We start from the raw sequence: 22,008 nt of genomic DNA on the forward strand, positions 1-22,008 counted from the left end.
CTGATAACTAGAAGAGCAGGTGTGTGCTTTATCTCAGGTGGCAGCCCTTCACCTGACATGACTCACAGGTCAATGGCACCTAACATTCATTAGTTTGTCTGCTAGGCAGTCCACTGTGTATCAAAGATCATGTTGTACACAAACAATTTCAATTTTTAAAAAAGATTTATTTGAACGGATTGAGTCACTGTGTCCGGACTGTTTTATTGTAGAGTCCTGTCAGTACTGTAGATAGTAGACACAAAGCCAAAAGTCGCTCACTCATCAGAGCAGAGCATTTTAGGATCTGCTCGCCGTCTGGTTCAGCTGCTACAAGATTGGGCTTTAGTTATGTGCTGAGTGTACGTGCTCGCCTGTAATCCCAAGACTCACTTGAGGTCAGGGGACCATGAGTTTGCTGGCCTACATAGCTTACTTTGAGACCCTGTCTCAGAAAGCTTCCCCCTCCCAAAAAAGCATCCAGGAGGTAGAGGCAGGCAGATCTCTGAGTGCAAGGCCAGCTAGGGCTACACAGTGAGACCCCTGTCTCAGAAAATAAAATAACAAATATAATAAAATTAGTGCCAGGGATTCTGTGTGAACACAACTTATATTCTTTGGCATACTTTTAGCCTTGAATGTTGTCGGTTACTGGTCACCTGACTTCGGCACATTAGTCCAGGCCCACAGTCACAACGCTGGAAGATTTCTGGGGCTTGAGCAGTGTCTTTGTGCCCCCTCCTGGAGCAGACTTGTCCCTCTCGTAGAACTGGCTTGCAAATTTTTGTCCAAAAATGGCGAGCACAGCAAAGTCCAGGGCCACAGTCAGAGGTTCTAAGACAGCTTTCTCCCTCCTGTCCTGTAACAAGATAGGCACAAGCTCTAGAGGCAGCAGATGGGTTAAGGGTGTGTGTGTGTGTGTGTGTGTGTGTGTGTGTGTGTGTGTCTTATACTAATGAGTTGAGATTGGGGATCTAGGAATAAAGGCTACTACTACCTATAGAGCCTATATATAAAATAGTAAAGCCAATAGGACAAATAGGTCTCACACAATAAGGGAAATTATAGCCCTACCTAACAAAGACATCAAGAAAAGAAATTATTCCCTGTCCTGAGAAATAAGCAGCACTCCGCAAAGTTTGCTAATATAATTTTTAGTGAACATTGAATCTTTTGTTTATAAAGGAGCCAGCTAGCCCAATGATGTAAGCAAGAATGGCCGTTATACCTCTTCACTTTCAAATATTCTGTTATTGGAAGACTTTAATTTGAGATTTCTATTTTGGTTTGGTTTGGTTTGGTTTGGTTTTAAGTAAATCCCCAAGTGTGGTGGTGGCAAACACCTTTAATCCCAGCAGAGGCTGACGGACCTCTGAGTTCCAGGACAGCCAGAACTGCAGAGACCTGTTTGTATTTTGAACAAGTTTGGAGTGGATGGATACATCTACTTTAATGGGCTTTGTATGCTGAGACTATAAAAAAGGAAAGCGGCGTTCGTTAAACCCCAGCGCAGGGAAAGCCCTGGGTTGGAAGGTTTTCTTCCTAAGCTGTCATCACTAGGGTCTCGCCCTGTCCTGGCCAGTGGAGCCCCATGAGTTGCTCCAAGAGCTCACAGACATGGGGTGAGGGAGGTTAGTCTCAGCCTATAGGGCTGGGAGGGGGAAAATTGTTTTTAAAATCACAAATGCTCTCAGAATGATGTTCTTACCCTTATTGCTTTGTGATTTCTTCGTACTAGACTTCCCCTGAGGTCTGTTTTCCTCCGCTGGCCATTTAGTGGCTCCTTCTGCATAGGCGCCGTCTTGGCCGTCAGTGTTTCTGTCCATCACTGGCCTTGTATCTTCCACTGCAGTGCAAACATCTGGGGGACAACCGGTAGTGTTAGTGACTCTGAGGGACAAGTATAGGTGTGCCATTACTGTAGTGCCCAAGAATTTGGCAGCACTTCTATGTCCCATTTTATAATATATTCCAGAAATAATTGATTAATAAAATCTCAGTCCATGTGCAAAGATCCAAGCCAGTCCACCTTGAATCTGCCCTTTAAAATCATTCTATCTCTGTCACTGGTCAAGGGTGTTGCCAGGTTATAAATAATTTTGCTTCACCAAAAAAAAAAAAAAAAAAAAAAAAAAAAAACAGCTACACAAATTTACGTCATCCAGATCCCAAACATCCTAGCCTGGCCCCCATGGTCAGTGCTACTCTGCGTGACTCACTCCACTGATGCTGTCAGATTGCAGCCCAAGGTCACTCACCATTCACACAGACCGTTCCTGGGCAGCACACGGAGCTCCTCTGACACCTCCTGCGAACTCTACGGCACGTGGCACAGAAAGACCGTTCATCGTGAAACGCGAAGCAGAATTTCCCTTCGCTGCAGTCCCTGTCTGATGCACACAGCGAGCCCTGTAGAAGGAAACTTGGCTGAGGAATTCACAACACCTAAGAGGTCTTTATCCATGGCAGGGGTTGGGAGGCCAATGACAGTGGGATTGCCAGGGCCAACTTTGGGCACCATCTTAATTTTTCAGCATAATTGGTTTTCTCCTGAAAAGAGTGCATCAAGCTACCTGTGAGAAGACCTTGGCTATTCTGGAACTTGTGTCTGGAAATTAGTCTTTAATCAGTTATGAGCCAGGCCCCAGCCCCAATTTTACTTCAAAGCTTGAAATTTAATATTGCTATGCTCTTCGTGTAAAACCAAAGTTCTTCATGTGTGTCTTTCAGGTGACAATTATAAGTTCCATTGTCACTCCATCCCCTGCTCCCCAACTGGCCTTTATCATCTATACTGTGCACTCACTACAGAGAATAGTGTAGTGTAATGTATAGTATCCATAGATAATAATGACCCCTCATACAATTCCCGTGACATAGACGGTTACAGTGCTGGGTCGTGTCCTAATGTGTTCAAGTCCTAACTCCTGAACATCTGCTGTGTAGTCCAAATTCCTATCTTCATCATTGCTAGATAGAAATCTATGCCTTCATCATTGCTAGATAGAAATCTATGCCTATCACAACTTGTAAGGAAGACAGCTGAGCACAAAGGCCTAGCACATGTACCGCTTTCATTTGGTACTAATTTGTAGATAAATGTAGAGCCCTGACCAGAAAACCTTTTGTTTTGCATGCTTTTTAAAGAGATTTTTTTATCTGCAGTCAGGTTGGCTTCTGACTCACTGACAGCTCCTTAATTCAGCATCCCCTGCCTCCTGAGGGATGGGATTAGAGTATGTGTTCTTTTAATAGTAAACGGTAAGAGAACTGAATTTTATGTGCACACATGCAGTCATACATAACTTCACTTAGAGGTGAGGGCGCCCTGCCTGGCTGATACAGTGCTATCTTTGCGGATGGTCTCAGTGATCTAGCCACACTTACCTTCCCAGCGCCTTGCACATCCGCGGAGCTCTTGATGTTGTTAAAGTCCAGAACCAGAGCTGCCAGGGGTGAACAGAACCAGCTGAGTCCAAGCAAGGTCACCAGTACCATCCTCAGTCACTCTGGTCTCTCGGGAGCTCCAGTACCACTTAAGTCTTTGAAGGCTGGGCTGCTGAGTGGCCCTAGGTACAATGTGCAAGTCGCCCACAGAGGCCTTTTCTGAAAGAGACTCTGCCCAAGGAAGGTGTGTTAAATGAGACAGGCCAGGTCTGACCAGCATACTCTTCCGAAACTATTTATAACCAGACGTGGCCCCTCTTCTCCCTTCCAGCCCACTGTTTCCTTCCTTTTTACCCCACACAGGCTACAACAGATCCCTTCAAATCTTTGATCAATAGTTCAAAACAAGGACTCAGTGGAAGAGACCAGAGGCAGGGCCACAGTGGCTGTTCCTCCAGGCGGGAATCCCTCTTAATTACTGCATATCAAAGTCAGTTCAAAGGACTCCCGGCAAAGAAGGATGTTGGTATCAAAGGCAGCTCTGATAATCACCTGCATTTCCGACCCTCAGTCCTGTGGGAGGAGGGGCAGATGATGTGTCTTCACAGCAAGTTGTAGTCAAAGAAAGAAGAACTCACATTAGCCAATATGTTGTAGATGTTTAAAAAAAAACAAAAAACAAAAAAACCTAGTGAATTACTGAACCTACCCTGAAGTTTAAAGTGGAGAAGGGTAACCTTTAGCCCTGACATCTGGACTCTAAAGTTAGGGTTAGGGTCAGGGTCCTGATAGCTTCCAATTGTGAAATGCTGTCACCTGTTCTGTTCAGATGAATGACATTAGGAAATCACTCTTCTTACAATAAAAATTGAACTCTTTGAAGTTAGTTGTTTTATTAGAAAAATAGTAGGGCGCATAAACACCTGATTTCATTTTCAAGTGTCTTAATTTTTAAACTGATACATAAGAGCATAAATTGCCACCTGCAGTTCCAGTGTGTGGCAAGTGGAGGCAGAGGGGTCAGGAGTTCAAGGTCAGTCTCAGCTACATAGCGAGTTGAACCCTGCCACAGAAAATAATGTTTTAAGATTTTAACTTCCACCATTTAGAGACTGCTGTATCCAGGGATCCGTCCCATAATCAGCTTCTAAACGCTGACACCATTGCATACACTAGCAAGATTTTGCTGAAAGGACCCAAATATAGCTGTCTCTTGTGAGACGATGCCGGGGCCTAGCAAACACAGGAGTGGATGTTCACAGTCAGCTATTGGATGTATCACAGGGCTCCCAATGGAGAAGCTAGAGAAAGTACCCAAGGAGCTAAAGGGATCTGCAACCCTATTGTTGGAACAACATGATGTACTAACCGGAACCCTGGAGCTCTTGTCTCTAGCTGCATATGTATCGAAAGATGGCCTAGTCGGCCATCACTGGAAAGAGAGGCCCATTGGACTTGCAAACTTTATATGCCCCAATATAGGGGAATGCCAGGGCCAAAAGAATGGGAATGGGTGGGTAGGGAAGTGGGGGGCGCTATGGGGGACTTTTGGGATAGTATTGGAAATGTAATTGAGGAAATTATGTAATAAAAATAAAAAAAAAAAAAAAAAAAAGATTTTAACTTCCCGGGCAGTGGTGGCGCACACCTTTAATCCCAGCACTTGGGAGGCAGAGGCAGGAGAATTTCTGAGTTTGAGGCCAGCCTGGTCTACAGAGTGAGTTCCAGGACATCCAGGGCTACACAGAGAAACCCTGTCTCAAAAACAAACAAACAAATAAACAAAAAGATTTTAACTGTACACATGGTATGGGGCGGGGGGGGGGTGTGCTCATGTGACTGCAGTGCCCAAGGGGCCCAGAAGATGGCGTCAGAGCCCTGGAGGTGGAGTTACAGGTGGAAAGCTGCCGGATGTGGGTGCTCCTTACTTCAGCCGTCTCTCCAGGCTCTACATTGAACTTTGGGTTTGGTTTGGTTTGGATTTTGGAGACAAGGATTCTCTATGTAGCCCTGGATGTCATAGAACCCACTCTGTAGAGCAGGCTGGCCTGGAACTCAAAGGCCCTCTCTACCTCTGCCTCCCAAGTGCTGGGATTAAAAACGTGTGCTGCCACCACTGCCTGACTTCCTAAATTGGTTTTTGTTTTACCTTTGTTTTGTTTTGGTTTGGTTTGGTTTGGTTTGGTTTGATTTTCAAGACAGGGTTTCTCTGTGTAATAGCCCTGACTATCCTACACTCAGTTTGTAGACCAGGCTGGCCTCAGACTCAAAGAAATCTACCTGCCTAAGTTGAATTTTTAAAAAAAAATGTCTACTTTCATCCTTTTTCTCATATATACATATATATACTTTTTTTTTTTTAAATGGAGTTTTACTGTATCACCCAGGCTGCCCTCAATCTCCTGCCTGGCTCAAGCATCTTCCTCTGCCTCTGCCTCTGCCTCTGCCTCTCTGCCTCTCTGCCTCTCTGCCTCTCTGCCTCTGCCTCTGCCTCTGCCTCTGCCTCTGCCTCTGCCTCTGCCTCTGCCTCTGCCTCTGCCTCTGCCTCTGCCTCTGCCTCTGCCTCTGCCTCTGCCTCTGCCTCTGCCTCTGCCTCTGCCTCTGCCTCTGCCTCTGCCTCTGCCTCTGCCTCTGCCTCTGCCTCTGCCTCTGCCTCTGCCTCTGCCTCTGCCTCTGCCTGATTATCACCCACCCCAAAGTGCCAACTCGGCTGTTACAGAAGTTTTGAATACTTTAAGGAGAAAACAAACTGGGTGCAGAGGGGAAAGGCCTTTTAGTCCTCCTCACATTCTTTCAGTCTGGCCTGAGCCTAGGCTTGTTAAAAATCTACCAAGGCAGGGGGCTGGGAGTTGCCGTTAGAGCACTTGCAGCTCTTGTAGAGGACCTGGGTTCAATTCCCCTTGCCCACAGGTAGGCTCACAACAGTCTGTAACTCCACTACCAGGGAATCGGATGCTCTATTCTGACCTCATCAGGCTCCAGGCACACACTGATGCACATATACAGATGATGCAGATGCAGGCAAAACACTTATACACACAAAATAATAAAATCTTTAAAACTTAAATAAATCTAACAAGAACAGTTTTCTGTTAAGTGGCTTTGCTGAGTCTTCCTGCAGGAACCCATTGCAGCCCAACACAGCCAGGGACCCATGTGACACACTGTAGTGCTGGGGACATTCTCAGTGGGGAGTTCCCAGGCAGGACTCTGCTCTCAACTGCACCAGGGCAGGGGCTCTCTGTACAGCCTCCCTTGCTGGCAGTGATGCTCTGGGGACTGGGACTTCCTCCTTCCTATTTTATACCAGCGTCATGCGCACTGCTAACATCAAAACCCTGAGTAATTCAACAAGCAGGAGCAGTAGGGAAGTCATAGAATCCATTTTAAAGGTAGAAAATCATGGCCAGGGGAAAGAACCCAGCTGCCTTCTGGGTGTTGTCTCTGCTTCCTGCTCCCACCTGAACTACACAGAATGTCAGGGAACCAAAGGCTTTAGGGTGGGAGGATGGGATAGAAAGGAGACCCTGTAGCATGAACCAGCAAGTTCTCGTGACTGGCCTTCAGAAATAAACTTTAGAGTAAGGATCCGGAGTGCACGGAGGGGCCTGGGATGCTGTCCTCTCATGACTGGCACCGAAAAGTCTAAATGGGGACAGAACTTCAGAGGGGACATGGTGTAGACCTTCTAGAGAAAGAGATACGTGTTCCCTGGACAACTAATATTTGAGATGATTTTTGTGGGCTGTAGGTTAAGAGGCACATGGCACAGGGGGTGGGGGTTGTCACACTTTTAATTCAAGCACAGGGAGGCAGAGCAGGCAGATCTCTGTGAGTTTGAAGCCAGCCTGGTCTATAGAGTGAGTTCCAGGACAGCCAGGGCTACACAGAGAAACCCTGTCTCAAAAGAACAACAACAAAAACAAACAAACAAAAAAGATAACAAATAGAAACGAGCAAACAAAAATAGGCAGGTGGCCGAGATGGGTGATGGGTTCTGGATCTGGAGAAGAATATTGTCATTTGGAAGCAGAAAGGGAGACTCGGGATAGCAATTTGCTTTGAGGAAAGCTCTCCAAATAGTCACCTCGGCTAGATGTCTAATATCAATCAAGGTGTGAGATTAACCACTGTGCTTTCTGTGAATAGCACTCTCCAGTCAGTGGATGCGGTGCCAGACGCACACGCACACACACACACACACACACACTCGATTGTACACCTTGGCCGAGGCTGGCCGAGGACCACAGCTTCAGCCTCCTCAGCTGTGACTCTGCAAGTGTGTCCCACCAGACTTGATAGAGCTCTGAGACTTCCTGGGTTGCGCACAACATAGAGATAGACGATGGGTTTGTGGGATCTTGGGATGTGCAGCAAGTTGCGGGGGCAACTCATAGAAAAATGAGTGTGTTTTGGTTTCTGGCTCCGGAAAGTTAGAATCCACAATGGCAGGGGCCCAGGCAGAGGGGGCGTGGCTGTGGGTAGCTTCGGCCTCAGGTCTGCAGCTCCAGGCATGACCCAAATAGAGCAAACTACAAGTACATAAGGTCTTTTATTCTCACAGCTTGCACCCGGGGGAGTCTTCCTCCAGAAAGGCTAGAGGACCTAAACCTCCTGACATGGGCAACGCCAAGTATTCAGATGCCTGAGACTATGGGGACATTCCCGACTCTAACCAGCACTCCTAAAACTGTAAAGTGTTTCTTACTACTGTCGTTTGAACGGTAAATGTCTCCCGCAGGCTCGTGTGTTTGAACCCTTGCCCCTGGTTGGTGGTGCTGTTCTGGAAGGTTGTGGAACATTAAGGAGGTGGAGCTTTGCTGGAGGAAGGGAACCACTGGAGACAGACTCTTAGGTCGGGTAGTGTGACCCTACTTCCTGCCCAGTCTCAGCTTCCTGACTGTGGACAGGATGTGACCAGCCACCCCATGCTCTGTCACTGTGCCTGCCCCAGCATGATGGGCTGTATCCATCCTTAAAGCATAAGCCAGACAAACCCTCCTCCCTCTTTTAAGTTGCTTCTTGTCAAATAAAAGTTGGTCACAGTAATAAGAAAAGTCACTGCTATCCATTTTCCAGGCCAGCACTTTTACGGCACATGTGAACTCCAACCGCTAGCAATAACAATGCCTTCCAATGCTAATCCAGTCCAGCAGAGAAAAATCCCCACCCGTCCCCCGCCCCAGGCCTCATTTTACAACAAGGCTACCATTTCTTTTTTCAAAAGATTTATTTATTGTATGTATATGAGTATACTGTAGCTGTCTTCAGACACACCAGAGGAGGGCGTCAGAACCCATTACAGATGGTTGTGAGCTACCATGTGGTTGCTGGGAGTTGAACTCAGGACCTCTGGAAGAGCAGTCAGTGCTCTTAACTGTGGAGCCATCTCTCCAGCTCAAGGCTACCATTTCTGGCTCTGAATAGCCAGAGTAATTTAAAGAAGAGTAGAGAGATGACACAGGGTAGCTTGGAAAAAGACTTTAGTGTATCTTCAAGTATACCAAACACCGCCAAGGCCACTTGCCCATCAGTAACCAGGGATCCTTGTCATGGAGACCACCTCAATGATTTAAGGATTCGAGACAGTGCAGGGGGCAAGAAAGCATTTAAAGGTGTCTGGTCTGAACTGTCCTCCACAGACTCCTGTGGTTGGACACTTGATCCACAGATGGTGATAGCTATTGGACCTTTGTAGGGGCACACTGTCACCAGCCAAGGGGGACATTGTCACCACGACAGCAGCTACATAAGGAGTTCTCTAGAGACCTCTGCCCAGGCCAAACTGATTCACCGTAGCAACAAAGAAATGGATCCCAGGGAGAACCAAACAAGAAGCAAGTTGACTGTAGTTTTTATGTGTTGTTGTTGTTGTTGCTATTGCTGTTGCTGTTGCTGTTGTTGTCATTCTTGTCTGAGACAGGGTCTCTTTATGTAGTCCTGGCTGTCCTGCAGACTTTCTATGTAGAGTATGCTGGCCTCAGACTCACAGAGATCCTCCTGCCTCTGCCTCCTGAGTGCTAGAATTAAAGGTATGTACCAGCGTACCTCGGCTTTTCAACAAAATTAAGTTACATTTATTTATCTATGTGTGGTGTGTATGTGGTATGCATGTGGTGTGTATGTGGTATGTATGTATGTATGTATGATATGATGTGGTGTGTATGGGGGGGTGATGTGGTATGTGTGTAGTGTGGTGTGCATGGTGTGTACCTGTATGGCACTGCACATCAATACTTGTGTAGAGAGGTCAGAGGACAACTTTCAGTGAGGGGTTGATGTCAGGTCATCAGGTTTAGAGTGGCAAACCCCTTTACCCCCTGAGCCCCTCAGTGGCCCAGAGGTTGAGTCCTTTACAGTGGGTGTTTTTGGCTCTCAGGCTACATCTCCAATGGTCCCTGAGGCCCTTCCAACTTTGTTTTCTGACATTTGCCCATAGAGGAGAACTTGGAGCAATGTTAAAAATGAAAGATTTTTTCTTACTAAACAAAATCGTAAGGTCGATTTAGGGGGGAAAGATGTGAATCCTAAAAACTCAAGGTTATACTTCGTTTTAGCCACAAGTAAGTGCAATCGAATTACTGTCCTCGACAGTCTAGGCTGAGGTGTCTTTGGGAATGAATCATCTGGCCCTAGGTGAGCATAATTTATTCTCTTTGACAAGTGTCTTTGGAATATACATTCTGTCTCTGTGGCCATTAGGTTCATACACACACACACACACACACACACACATATATATATATACAGACACACACACACACATATATACACACACGCGCGCGCACTATATATATAGCTATAGATATGTGTGTGTGTGTGTGTTGGTCTGGTATTTTGTCAAAAGGACAAGAAAAAAGATAACTAATACATGTTCAAGGGGCCTTCCTGTCCTTGGTCAGTCAAACTGAAGCTCACATGAGGCCTGCAGCAGGTAGATCCTTGCAGAACCCAGCTGCGACCCCTTGAAGAGCAAGAGGCTCTCTAACTTAGCTCCTTTGAAGAGTCACTACCTGGTACCCAGTAGCTGCAGAACAAAGCAAGCCTCTTGCAGCTGGCCTGAGATGCTGTCATTGTGATGCCCCAAGGCAAGGATTACAGTTTCATTGAAAAGATCAAGCTGCTTCTCTTAGTTTGTAGTAAACACCTGGGTTAAAAGAACTCTCCTGTTCAGTTGAATAAGCTGAGGTGAAATGAAAATTCCCCAAAGAAATTTCCACCGGCTCCTATTTCAGCTCGCTGGGTCTGATTACACCTCGGGTGTCTCCTGACCCAGGTGAGAATGGCAGATTTTCGCTGAGAGCCGACACCTGTATTCTCCCAAATTGGAGTAGCGGAAGTTCAAACCCGAGGCAGCGTGCGGAAGGGTGATTTATGTTCAGGCAGGAATGGAAATTTTTTGTGACGGTTCCTGTGTCAAAGCCAATTTTACTTCCATAAATTTTTTGCTTTTTCTTAAAAGAAAATCAAAGACACTGGAGTGGGCAAAGCCTTGGCAGATTTTCACAGGAAACGCTCAGTAAAATCGGGAGATGAGAGAAGGCACGTTGTGGGGGAACCGGGCAAGATTGATGGTACAGACAAAACACGAGTGGTTCTTGTGTTCCCACTCTGACGGAGGAGAAGCTGGCCCAGGGGCCGGTGAGCAGCAGCCTCGCGGGGTGTAACAGGTAGCCTGGACGAGGAAGTGCAGAATCCACGGCCTTTCTTCATGATCACAGGGAAGTCATGCTCCCTACCTCTCGGAGCTCAGTTCTCCCTGGGCTCAAGGCTTCTAGCGCCTGCCCGTCTTCTGTGTCTTATGCTGTGGTTGCCCTGACTCTACATGCTCAGCTCGAGTAGTTACTGTACAGCCCATGTTCTTGGAAACAATGATTCTGGGTTTACGAAGGAACGGGCTGCTGCTAAGAGCCCTCTTCCTCCAGAAGACGGTGCTTAGCTCTCGGCCCTCCACATAGAGGTTCCCAGTAGCGCCAGGTTTTCTGGACCTTCCTTCCTACTCTCTTGTGTTCTGAAATAAACAGTCTGACGTTGGGGTTAGGGGATTTAGCTCAGTGGTAGAGCGCTTGCCTAGCAAGCGCAAGGCCCAGGGTTCAGTCCTCAGCTCTGAAAAGATTAAAAAAAAAAAAAAAAAAGTCTGACGCTATTTCTTACCATCTCTAGATGTTTCCACACCTCATGGATAATCTTCCTGTCTTGCTCTTCTGGACCATGCTATGCCACAGCTGACACACAATACCTACAACAATGACAATGGAAACTGACACTGTCTCAACAATTCAGACTTGAGATAGGGCTATTATTGTTCCTTTGAATGGATTGGTCCCGGACTCTGATTTTCCAGTCCTGTTACCAACGCCACTGTGTATCCCAGGGAGAAAAAAAAAAAGTTACAGTTAGGTTTCAAGACTTTTTTTTTCTTTCTCCTCCCCTTCTTCTTCCTCCTCCTCCTCCTCCTGGTCATCTTTCACCTTCTGTTGGGGTGAGCTACCTTACATTGTATTAAGCTGTGTCTTGTATTTTCAATTGTTAATTCTGTACTGGCAGAGACCTCAGTGCTGGCAGGATTCCGGGACTGACATGTCTATGGCCTAATACCAGGTTTTCTGTTGTGTGTTTGTCCTTCCTCACCTAAGAGACATAGCAGGGGTTGTCTCGCTGCTGACTGGTTGTCATAAAGAGCTGACAGCCAAGAGCTAGGACAGGAAGTACAATGGTGGAACTTCTGGGCCGAGAGAAAGGGACAGCGGGGAAAAGAAAACAGACTCAGAGATTCGAAATTGGACGGTGAAGGGAGCAGGCACTGACTGGAGCAGAGCAGGCAAGCACAGAACTAGCCACATGGCAGGTCACAAGCTAGAATAGTCTAGTTAAGTTTCGGTAGCCAGGAGACCGCCCCAGCAAAAGGCCGAAGTTTAAACTATATTAAAAGTCTCTGTGTCATCATCATCACCATCATCACCATCACCATCATCATCATCATCATTCTGAAGCTGGACCTCACTGTCTGGCCTTGAAGTCCAGGCTGTGTCTGAGCTTGCATTTCCTCCGTCTCTGCGCTCCAAGTATAGGCCTGTGCCCCTGTTCCCTGCCTCATGCCTGATTTCTTGAGAACCTCTCGGTCTTTTGAGATCCTTGTATATGAGACATTTTCATGGTGTTCCCTTTGATTTGTTAGATTTAGGCTAAGGGCCAACCAGGCCACACTTGCCTGCAGCGCCCCCTACACCTCCAGCCTCACTGGCCAGACAAGACCCTGAGACCCTGACTGTGTGCCTGTATCCTCTCTAATAGACTTCCCAAGAACTGGGATTTCAGTAGAGCGATGCTGAATGCCAGCACAGAAGGCTGCTCAGATTAAACCATCTGCAATCCCTCTCTGTCTCCATCCTCAGAGCTGATTCTGAGACCCCTGGTGACTATAAACAGAGACAGACATACACTACCAAGAGCCTGCCTGTAACTCTCTGACAGACTCCACAGGTACCTGGACCCCAGGAGGGTGAGCTAATTCCTCTGCAAAGGAAGTCGGCAAACCTTAGATCACCAGACCTGTAGACATTGAGCTAACGTACATCTCCCACCCATGTGTGGATTTGCTTTAACTAAACACACCCTGCCTCCACAGCTCCACTCGCCTCCTCTAAGTCACACATGAACGAGATTCCTTCCTCTTTCTCACCCCGTGAGAGGCCTCCTCCCCTCCCACAAACGTCTTACAGCAGACATCTTTGCTCGTTTGGATGATCTGAAACCCTCTCTTTTCAGTCCCTTTCTTTTTTTTTTTTTAGATTTATTTATTTAATGTAAGTACACTGTAGCTGTCTTCAGACACTCCAGAAGAGGGCGCCAGATGTGGTTGCTGGGATTTGAACTCTCGACCTTCGGAAGAGCAGTCGGGTGCTCTTACCCACTGAGCCATCTCACCAGCCCCAGTCCCTTTCTTGTATTAAGTAAAGCTGTGGTCTCAACGTGCCCCAGTGATTTCTATAGAATTAAAAACTTCAGATCCCTTACGCAGAAAGGAGAGGGCACAGGAAGAACAGAAGCACACACAACTAGGGGTTCCTGTCCATTCTTAATCCTTTGCTCTGTCTTCATAACTTTATCTCCCCTATTCTTTTCCATCTTCTGAGACTTTCTCATTTCTCTTTATTCTTTTTTTTTTCTTATATCTTATTTTTTTCTTCTTATATCTTCTTGGAAATATTTACTTAGTGTGGTGGGTTGAATATGCTTGGCCCAGGGAGTGGCACTATTAGGAGATGTGGCCTTGTTGGAGGAAGTGTGCTCCACCACACTCAGTCTGCTCCCTAGAATTTGATGGCGCTCCTGTTAAGGAGAAGGCAGTAGTTTGGGGAAAGAGTTAAGATGAAACTACCGGTTCTAACACAAGCTTTGCCAGAAGATGGGTTCACATGCATGAGAGCTATGATTGGCATAACCATCAGGCTGTTACCCATACTGTATCAGATAATAGTTTTTCAAACTGAGCCTGACCCTAGGCTACTTTGTTTTACAAGCAGCTTCTGACCCTGTTTTGAAGGAACAGGATGACGACAGCCCTTGAGTAGACTCATAAACGACACTACCTATCAAACACCCACAAAGTCTGTTCACCATAGATTGGTAAATGACTTATTTCTGGGAGCAGAGAGGGAGGGAGCCACCATATAAATCTATTGGAGTGTGATGGTTTGTATATGCTCAGCCCAGGGAGTGGCACTATTAGAGGGTGTGGCCCTGTTGGAGTGGGTGTGTCACTGTGGGCCTGGGCTTTAAGACCTTTAACCTAGTTGCCTGGAAGTCAGTCTTCCACTAGCAGCCTTCAGATGAAGACATAGAACTCTCAGCTCCTCCTGCACCATGCCTGCCTGGATGCTGCCATGCTCCTGCCTTGATGACACAGGATGGAACCTCTGAACCAGCCCCGGTTAGTGTTGTCCTTACAAGACTTGCCTTGGTCATGGTGTCTGCTCACAGCAGTAAACCCTAACTAAGACATGAGGTATGCTGGTTTATGGCCAGCTCTCCCACTAGGGGTATCCAGGCCTGTTGCGCTCCAAGTTGGACAGAAATGAGAGAAGCTTAGTGGGTGTGGGTCTGTGGTGAGTGCACGGGCAAATAACACATGCACCTAGAAATAGATTGAGAGAATTGGTTTCTTTATTGGGGGTAACAGAGGCTATTTAAACCTTTGGGGGGGTGAGTAGGGGTTGTGGTGGTGGGGTGAGTGTACATCATTGGCTAGTGCCAGGTGCTGGGGATGCCTCATTTGCATAAGGAGGACTCCCAGGTGCTGCTGGACATGACCTTATACGGAGAAAAGAAGTTTAACCTGGCTACAGGCTCTGCGACTTCCTCTGGTGAGGCAAGGGTTGGGGCACAGGGCTATGTGTGCCAGGACATGCAGGCCTGGGGCAGGGGGGAGAGTGATGTCACCCCTGCCAATCTCAGGATGAGATTTCTGGGGGTTGGACACACCTTGACCCCACTCTTGCTCAAGGCCTGCTCCTCTTGTTCCCACAACTCTGTGGCTCCCCAGCTCTGTGACCCTGTGGCCCCATAGGGGTATGCTGAGACAGAAGGAACACTTGGGTGTGTTGAGATCGCATCAGGGAAATCAGGCCTAAGAACTTAGCAGTATGAACGAGAATTCCTGAAAAGAAGCTGTGTCTATGACTAACTTCCATGATTGTGGAGTATTTGGAACTCCACAGTTAGTTCCAGGTCTAGGAGCCTGAGTACAATTTCTCTCGGGCTACCTTTGACTCCAGAAAGAATCATGTGCCAGTGCCAGATTTAACATCTTTTTTTTTTTTTTTTTTTTTTAAGATTGATTTATTTATTGTATGTAAGTACATTGTAGCTGTCTTCAGACACCTCAGAAGAGGGCACCAGATCTCATTATAGATAGTTGTGAGCCACCATGTGGTTGCTGGGATTTGAACTCAGGACCTTCGGAAGAGCAATCAGTGCTCTTAACTGCTGAGCCATCTCTCCAGCCCCAGATTTAACATCTTGATACACAGATTAAAAACCTCTCCAATGTATCAACTTGACAAAAACCCTGTCTTCTACCAATTGGAAGGACTAAAAAGACTATGAGGTAACATCAGAGCCCTGGAGTTGAGGTTCCCCCACCTGCAGTACCCACCTCTCTGTCATTCCCAGCCAATATATTTTCAGAATGCCTTGTGGGGGCGTTTTTGGAGCGATGGCACCCAGAGGGGTGGAATGGGGGGAAGGACTTGCATGAGGGGTACTGAGAGAGGAGGGAGAGATGATATTGGATTGTAAAGTAAATAAATGAATAAATAAATTGGGGGAATAAAAAGGATGCCTTGGTTGCTTTCTTTGTTCTGTTTCCTTAAAAACTCTTAAACTGCTCTCACATTGGAACATTATATTTGGGTGAGAATGAAATCTATGTCTCTGGGTCATAGTTATTCCTGGTTTTTGTTTTGTTTTGTTTTGCTTGTTTGTTAGTTTGTTTTGGCTCCAGAATTACGTATTTCTTGTTCCCTTTGAGTAGGGAGATATTTTCTGCACGGACACCAGACAAACTGGATCAAGGAAACCTTAAGAGTCCCTTACCTGAACCCCATGAAGTGATGGTCACCTGGTATTGATATGGCCTGGCTTCACACTTATCTACCATCTGACACCTGGTGTGTATGGCAAGCAGTGACCTCCCCGCTGTCCCTGGAACTTCAGCTTAACTTGGCTCCCTGCCATTGATGCAGCCAACTGGACTGTCTGCTGACCCACCTGTTCGCTCACAGACCTGAATCTGTCGCTTCCTGTGGTCAGCTTCAGTTCAGCCTTTTCCGTCCTATCAGACTCTACAGATTGGCTCTCAAAGCCTGACCCAGCAGCTCCCTCTGGGCGGGTTCATTGTCTTATCGGAGGAGGTTCTCTCATCGCCTGCTTCTGGAACCTTCTGAGTCCTGCTGCAGCCTTTTTGACTTGTATTCATTCTGAAAACCACATGTATGTGCATAGATAGATGGACGTGTTTACTGTGTGATCTGTGAGTCAGAAGTTAACATAAATCGTTGAGAATGGACCGCCAGGTGTGGTGGGTGACCACACCTAACCTAACCCTAACCCACACTAACCCAGCCCTGGCTGTCCTGGAACTCACTTTGTAGATCAGGTTGGCCTGAAGCTCGCCAAGATCCTCCTGCCTCTGCCTCCTGAGTGCTGGGACCAAGGGTGAGCGCCACCACACCCAGCTCTCTCATTTTATTTATTGGAGGCTTTGCATTTCCAGTCACAGGGGCTCGCTTGAAACCCTGAGTCAGAGGGAGTTTACTTTGAATTTGTTAGAGATTTTACGAGACATAAATTGGATAAGATTATTGTATAAGGTACAAGTCAGAGTGACAATTATATTATGCCAATCGATAACCTCAGAAAGGACAGGAGCCAGAAAAGCTGTGTCCTGTTGGTTTCAGGACAGCCATTCTTCACAGCTTGCTTTTGGGGTATGATCTCTTAGATTGTTTTAAAAAAAAAATCCCCGTGACTGTATGAAGACTGTCATGAGATACAAAGAACTCTTTAAAGGAACCTGATTGTAGAATAAATTAGTGTTTCAAATAGGGGACAAAAGTGATCTATTTTTTTCCACTTGTTTTTACTGTCAAGGCCAGTAGATGTCACCTGGGAGCAGAAGAAGGCTCCTTTAGCCTTTTTTCCATCTATGTGACATTAGTCAAGACCTCACTGACCCTGGCTTCCCTTAGAAGCAGTGAGAGCATTTTTTTCTCTCTGTGATAGACACTGGTGAAAAGTCCGTGGTGGGTCTCCATGACTCCCCCTATTCAAGAGGCTAGGTGACTTTCTATAGTACCTTTTGAGAGATATCTTGTAGTGTACTTGTTATGGTTTGCATATGCTTAGCCCAGGGAGTGGCACTATTTGGAGGTGTGGCTTTGTTGGAGGGATTGTGTCACTGTGGGCACGGGCTTAAGACCCTCACCCTAGCTGCCTGGAAGCCAGTTTTCTAGCAGTCTCCAGGTGAAGATGTAGAACTCCCAGCCCTGCCTGCACCATGCCTGCCTGGATGCTGCCATGTTCCCACCTTGATGATGAGGGACTAAACCTCTGAACCTGTAAGCCAGCCCCAATTAAATGTTGTCCTTTATAAGACTTGCAGTGATCATGGTGTCTGTTCACAGCAGTAAAACCCCAAGACAGTACTCATGAGTTACTTTTCTGTTGCTGTGACAACACTGTGACCAAGGACACTTATAAAAGAAAGCAGCATATATTTGGACTTTTGGTTACAGAGAGTTAGAGTTCATAATGACAGAGTGAAGGCACGGTCACAGGCATAGCCTAGATCTCGCATGTGGCTGGGCAAGTAGGAGGCGGAGGGAGGACTGCTTGCCTGCAGAGGGAGGACTGCTTGCCTGCAGAGGGAGGACTGCTTGCCTGCAGAGGGAAGACTGCTTGCCTTTTTTCATAAGCTTTACATACACTGAACTAAACAGCATCTGGTTATGTTTGGATAATCAGTGAGATCATTTACCTATAATTTACTTATAATTTCCCCCATGTAAACCATAAAAAAGCTACCCCATGTAAATAATGTATATGCACATAGTATATACAAAGATAGATTTTAAAAAATAAAAAGATTGGGTACCGCTGGTTACATCACATTTTAGTAGCTTTAGAACCACTTAACCCACAAATCTGTATTTTTACAGACATGGTTTTTAATGCAAAGCAGAAGACCTTTGATCTTGCTGCACAGGCTTCAACCTTTCTCCTCTCCAGTGTGATATTCCTGGGGAAGTTCCAGATTCTTGGGACCCCTGATCTCGATAGTTTAATAGACGAAGAGAGGGACACACGTCTCTCTCTTAAAAATTTTTATTTTTCTTTCATATGTATGGGAGTCTGCCTGTAAGTAGGTGTGTGGACTGTGTACACTCAGTGCCTGCAAAGGCCAGAAAGGGGCCTCAGATCTTCTGGAAATGGGACTTACTCAGATGGTTGTAAGCCATCTAAGCACAGGGATTAAGAGAAAAGGTGACCTGGATAGAAAGTGAGACACAGTCCAGGCAAGAGGGAGGACTGCACAGGAAGAGGGGCAGTTTGCTGCTTTAACAAAAGGCACACATCCCTTCCATTTTGATGGGTTATGATGCTATCATCATGGAAGGAAGGGTCTGCAAAGGTCCCATACTCTACAGGATTGCGGGTGACATGGAAAATGCTGGATCACTGGCACAAAAGACAGATCTTCACTGTAAAAAAATAATGAATAGCCTTGTTTGTGAGGTTACCAGGAAAATATCTGAGAGAAGTGGGGCCCTGCCCAACATGGTCATAAACAGACAGGCCTTGAGCCTGGTCATTGCTGATTAACATAAAAGGTTTCTATGCAAAAGGAATATTGTCTCTTTGTTGTTAACCGTGGCGGATGGTGGCGGATGGTGGCGGCTGTGGTGGAACTTTCTCAGCTGGAGAGAGGCTTCGGGTGGGTGAGGGGTGCCTTTGCTAGGCTCTGCCCAACAGTTACCTAGGAACAGCCAGGTATGAGCTAACTCATATATAAGAAAGCTCTCTCCCTCTCTCCCTTCTCTTTCCCTCCCCCTCCCCTTCCCTTTTCCTCTTTCCTCTCTCCTCTTCTTTCTCCCTTTCCCCTCTCCCTGTTTCTCCTCTCTCCTCTCTCTTCGTTTACTCTATCTCTCTCTCTCTCCCCATGTGTCCAGCCTCGTCTCCTCTTCCTCTCTCCTCTTTCTGTCCTCCACACCCCCTTCTGTCCTCTCTGCCCTTCACCAGGTCTCCTTCCTTTCCTGCCCATAAACCTTCTTCTTTTTTTTTTAAAGATTTATTTATTTATTTTTATTTATATGAGCACACTGCAGCTGTCTTCAGACACACACTAGAAGAGTGCATTGGATCCCATTACAGATGGTTGTGAGCCACCATGTGGTTGCTGGGAATTGAACTCAGGACCTCTGGAAGAGCAGTCAGTGCTCTTAACCACTGAGCCATCTCTCCAGCCCCCATAAACCTTCTTTATACTTGGTCTGTTGCACGGTTTGTTTTGGGCGGGGGGCACACCTTGGCAGGGCCTGCTAAGGCACAACCAATGTTTCATCACACCACCGATGTTTTGTAAAACACAGCAGCCTTCCCCTACCCATGTTCCTTAACTACTCCTGTCTTCCTACTAGTTAGTCTGTTATGATCCTATACATACACAGGGTAAGGGGGTTAAGTGACAGATATCATGAGGTTAATAGCAACACACCCCTTTATAGCCAATTTAAAGCAACAGAGGGGTACAGAGGTAGCAGCCTTAAGCTAGGTATACCTGGAATCCTTTCTTGAATTTCTTGTCTGGTTTGTGGATGATGTCCTAGCATTTAAAAATCTGTTCATATTCATTATGTTGTTGTTGTGTGCACACACATGATAGCTATGTAGGACACACATGCCACCTCGCTGGTATAGACATCAGAGGACATCGTTGTGAAGTTAATTCTCACCGACCATGTTTATGGGTGTTCTAGCTTGATTTCTGTCGATGTGACAAAACACTCACCAAACTGGCAATAAAAAAGGCTTATTTGGCTGATGTGTCTACATCACAGTCCATCACCGAGAAAAGTCACAGCAGGAACTCAAGCAGGAACCTGGAAGCCGGAACTAAAGCAGAGGTCATGGAAGAACTTTGCTTGTTGCTTAGGGCTCCCTCTTCCTTGTATTTCCCAGAACCACCACAGTGGGCTGGAGCCTTGACACGCAGTCAGGACCTCTAGCCAATAGGACGGACGCGCAGTTCCTCAGTTGATGTTCCTTCCACAAACTAACAAGCACGCGGAGGTTTTGGCGATGGAGGTTTGCGACCGGCAAGGGAGGATAGCAGTAAGCAGATGCTGCTAATTAGGTTGTGGTTTTTGTCACTAGCTGGTGAAAGTGTTGTGGGAATTGTTCTGGAGTAAGCACTCCAACACCAAGGAGAGTGGAAGGGAGGAGATGTCATTGGTGGGCTGAAGCCAGGACAGCTTCAGTAGGGTGCAGTTTTCATTCTTGTTCTATTCATTAAAACCAATGTGGAGCGAGCAATCAAGGGAGGTTTTACAGCAGCGTCTGTGGCAATCCCAAGGTTGTTAAGGGCAATGGCCCCTTGTTTCATCTATTTCTCTCAGGTAGCGAGGGAAGCCATGCTTGGCAAATGGCAGTGCAAACAGTGCTTTAAGTAAATCACTAAATAAGTCAGCAAATAGGTATCTAATGATTACATTTTCTACCTTATTTTACTTCAAAAGGCTTCGAGCATACTCTGGATTAAAGGGCTCCTTCCCTTCCCCGTGTCTCTGTGCCTTCCCTGTCTTTTACACTGTTGGTATTTTCTCCTCCGAGACTGTGAGCACACAATTTAAAGACTTTATGGAAGCTGAAGATTTGGCACCTACAACTTCTTTGGGGTTAGTAGAGGCACAGATCTTTGCCTACGCAGGGACTGAAAGTCCCAATCTGCCTGGTCTAAGGTGACAGATGATTTAGGAGAACAGAGGGTCGTCATTTGGTGGAAATCTGGCAAAAAAAAAAAAAGTAAATAAATAAAAATGTCACTACGTGGGACCTCAAACCATAGAGGCAGTATATCCTACCGCAGAGTGCTATATGCCCAGTGTTAAGATTAGTGCCTAATATGAAGGGCCTCTTCCCACAAGCAGGTGCTTGAGACCCACGCTGCTACTAAACCATTAACACCTAAGGCAGAACCTGATGAAAATCTGAGTTTGTAAATCTTGGAAGCTGAGGATACATTGCCTGAGTTATCAGGTATGCACACAGAGCTCTACTTTAAAAAGGGCATGGCATGGCATGGCACCGTTGGCAGGTCCTCAGGTCTTGTGAGATAACTGTTTTCAGTACCTCAGTGTTTGGGTTTAGGAGAGTCCGTGATGTAGAAAAAGAGCTGCTGATAGGTTCATACTGGTGTTGCAGCAAAACCCAATGACTAGCTGGAATAAATTAAAAGGAGACCGGTGTGAGCCTACAGTCACTGGGTATACATTATACCAACGATGCCTGCCTAAAAGAAATATCAAAACACACAAATCAAAACTAAAGTTTACAGCCTTAAGAAGACATCATATCATTTTTATTTGTTTGAGGAGAACTTTTATGTTTTTCATTTCCTTTTCTTCTTTTTTAAATTAAATTATTTTATCTATTTACATTCCAAAAGTTATCCCTCACCCCTTCTTATAAAAAAATTAAAAAACTAAAACAAGAACCGTCACAGGTTTAAGCAAGTTTTTATCTACAGGACATTTTTCCGGGACTGATAAGATTCAAAATGGACTGGCATTATTTTCATAAACAGCTTCTCGAGTTCTAGTCTGGGTGGGGTAGACCTTTATCCAGCCTGAGCAGGGTCAGCATACATCAGAAGATATTTATATCCTTAACCAGGAAGAGGCTGATTACCAGTCGTTTCCTTAGAACTCGACTGCTCTGAGTTTAGTTTAGGCAAAGGCAGTGGGCAGGATGCTGGCTCCTGGTTCTAGGGTTCTCCCTGGGACGTGCCAGTCCGAGCCTACCCAAGACTTCAGCTAAAGAAAGCTGTCCATGGCTGAAGTCGCCTTTGGGAGGGGTCTCATT

General features: G+C 46.3%; 1 protein-coding gene across 6 annotated transcripts in view; it reads right to left on the reverse strand.

Annotated features, from left to right (window-relative positions):
• Positions 1-152: 152 nt before the first annotated feature.
• Dkk4 (dickkopf Wnt signaling pathway inhibitor 4) overlaps positions 153-22,008 on the reverse strand; it is a 35,061-nt gene continuing 13,205 nt past the window's right edge. For 2 of the 6 annotated variants that reach the window (XM_085844092.1, XM_085844090.1), the window contains exons 3-8: positions 11,521-11,605; positions 3,919-3,966; positions 3,367-3,597; positions 2,238-2,388; positions 1,688-1,840; positions 153-838 (exon numbers count right to left, since the gene is read on the reverse strand). In XM_085844092.1, the coding sequence (XP_085700218.1) occupies positions 588-838; positions 1,688-1,840; positions 2,238-2,388; positions 3,367-3,477 (666 nt within the window). In that variant the 5' untranslated portion in view covers positions 3,478-3,597; positions 3,919-3,966; positions 11,521-11,605 and the 3' untranslated portion in view covers positions 153-587. Of the gene's footprint in view, positions 839-1,687; positions 1,841-2,237; positions 2,389-3,366; positions 3,598-3,918; positions 4,016-11,520; positions 11,606-22,008 lie in introns of those variants that run through there. The other 4 variants (XM_085844095.1, XM_085844094.1, XM_085844091.1 and 1 more) reach the window with 3 other exon arrangements.

Source organism: Mus caroli, unplaced genomic scaffold (genome assembly GCF_978045245.1).
Source record: "Mus caroli unplaced genomic scaffold, Mus_caroli_1 scaffold_10, whole genome shotgun sequence".
Taxonomy (NCBI): Eukaryota; Metazoa; Chordata; class Mammalia; order Rodentia; family Muridae; genus Mus; species Mus caroli.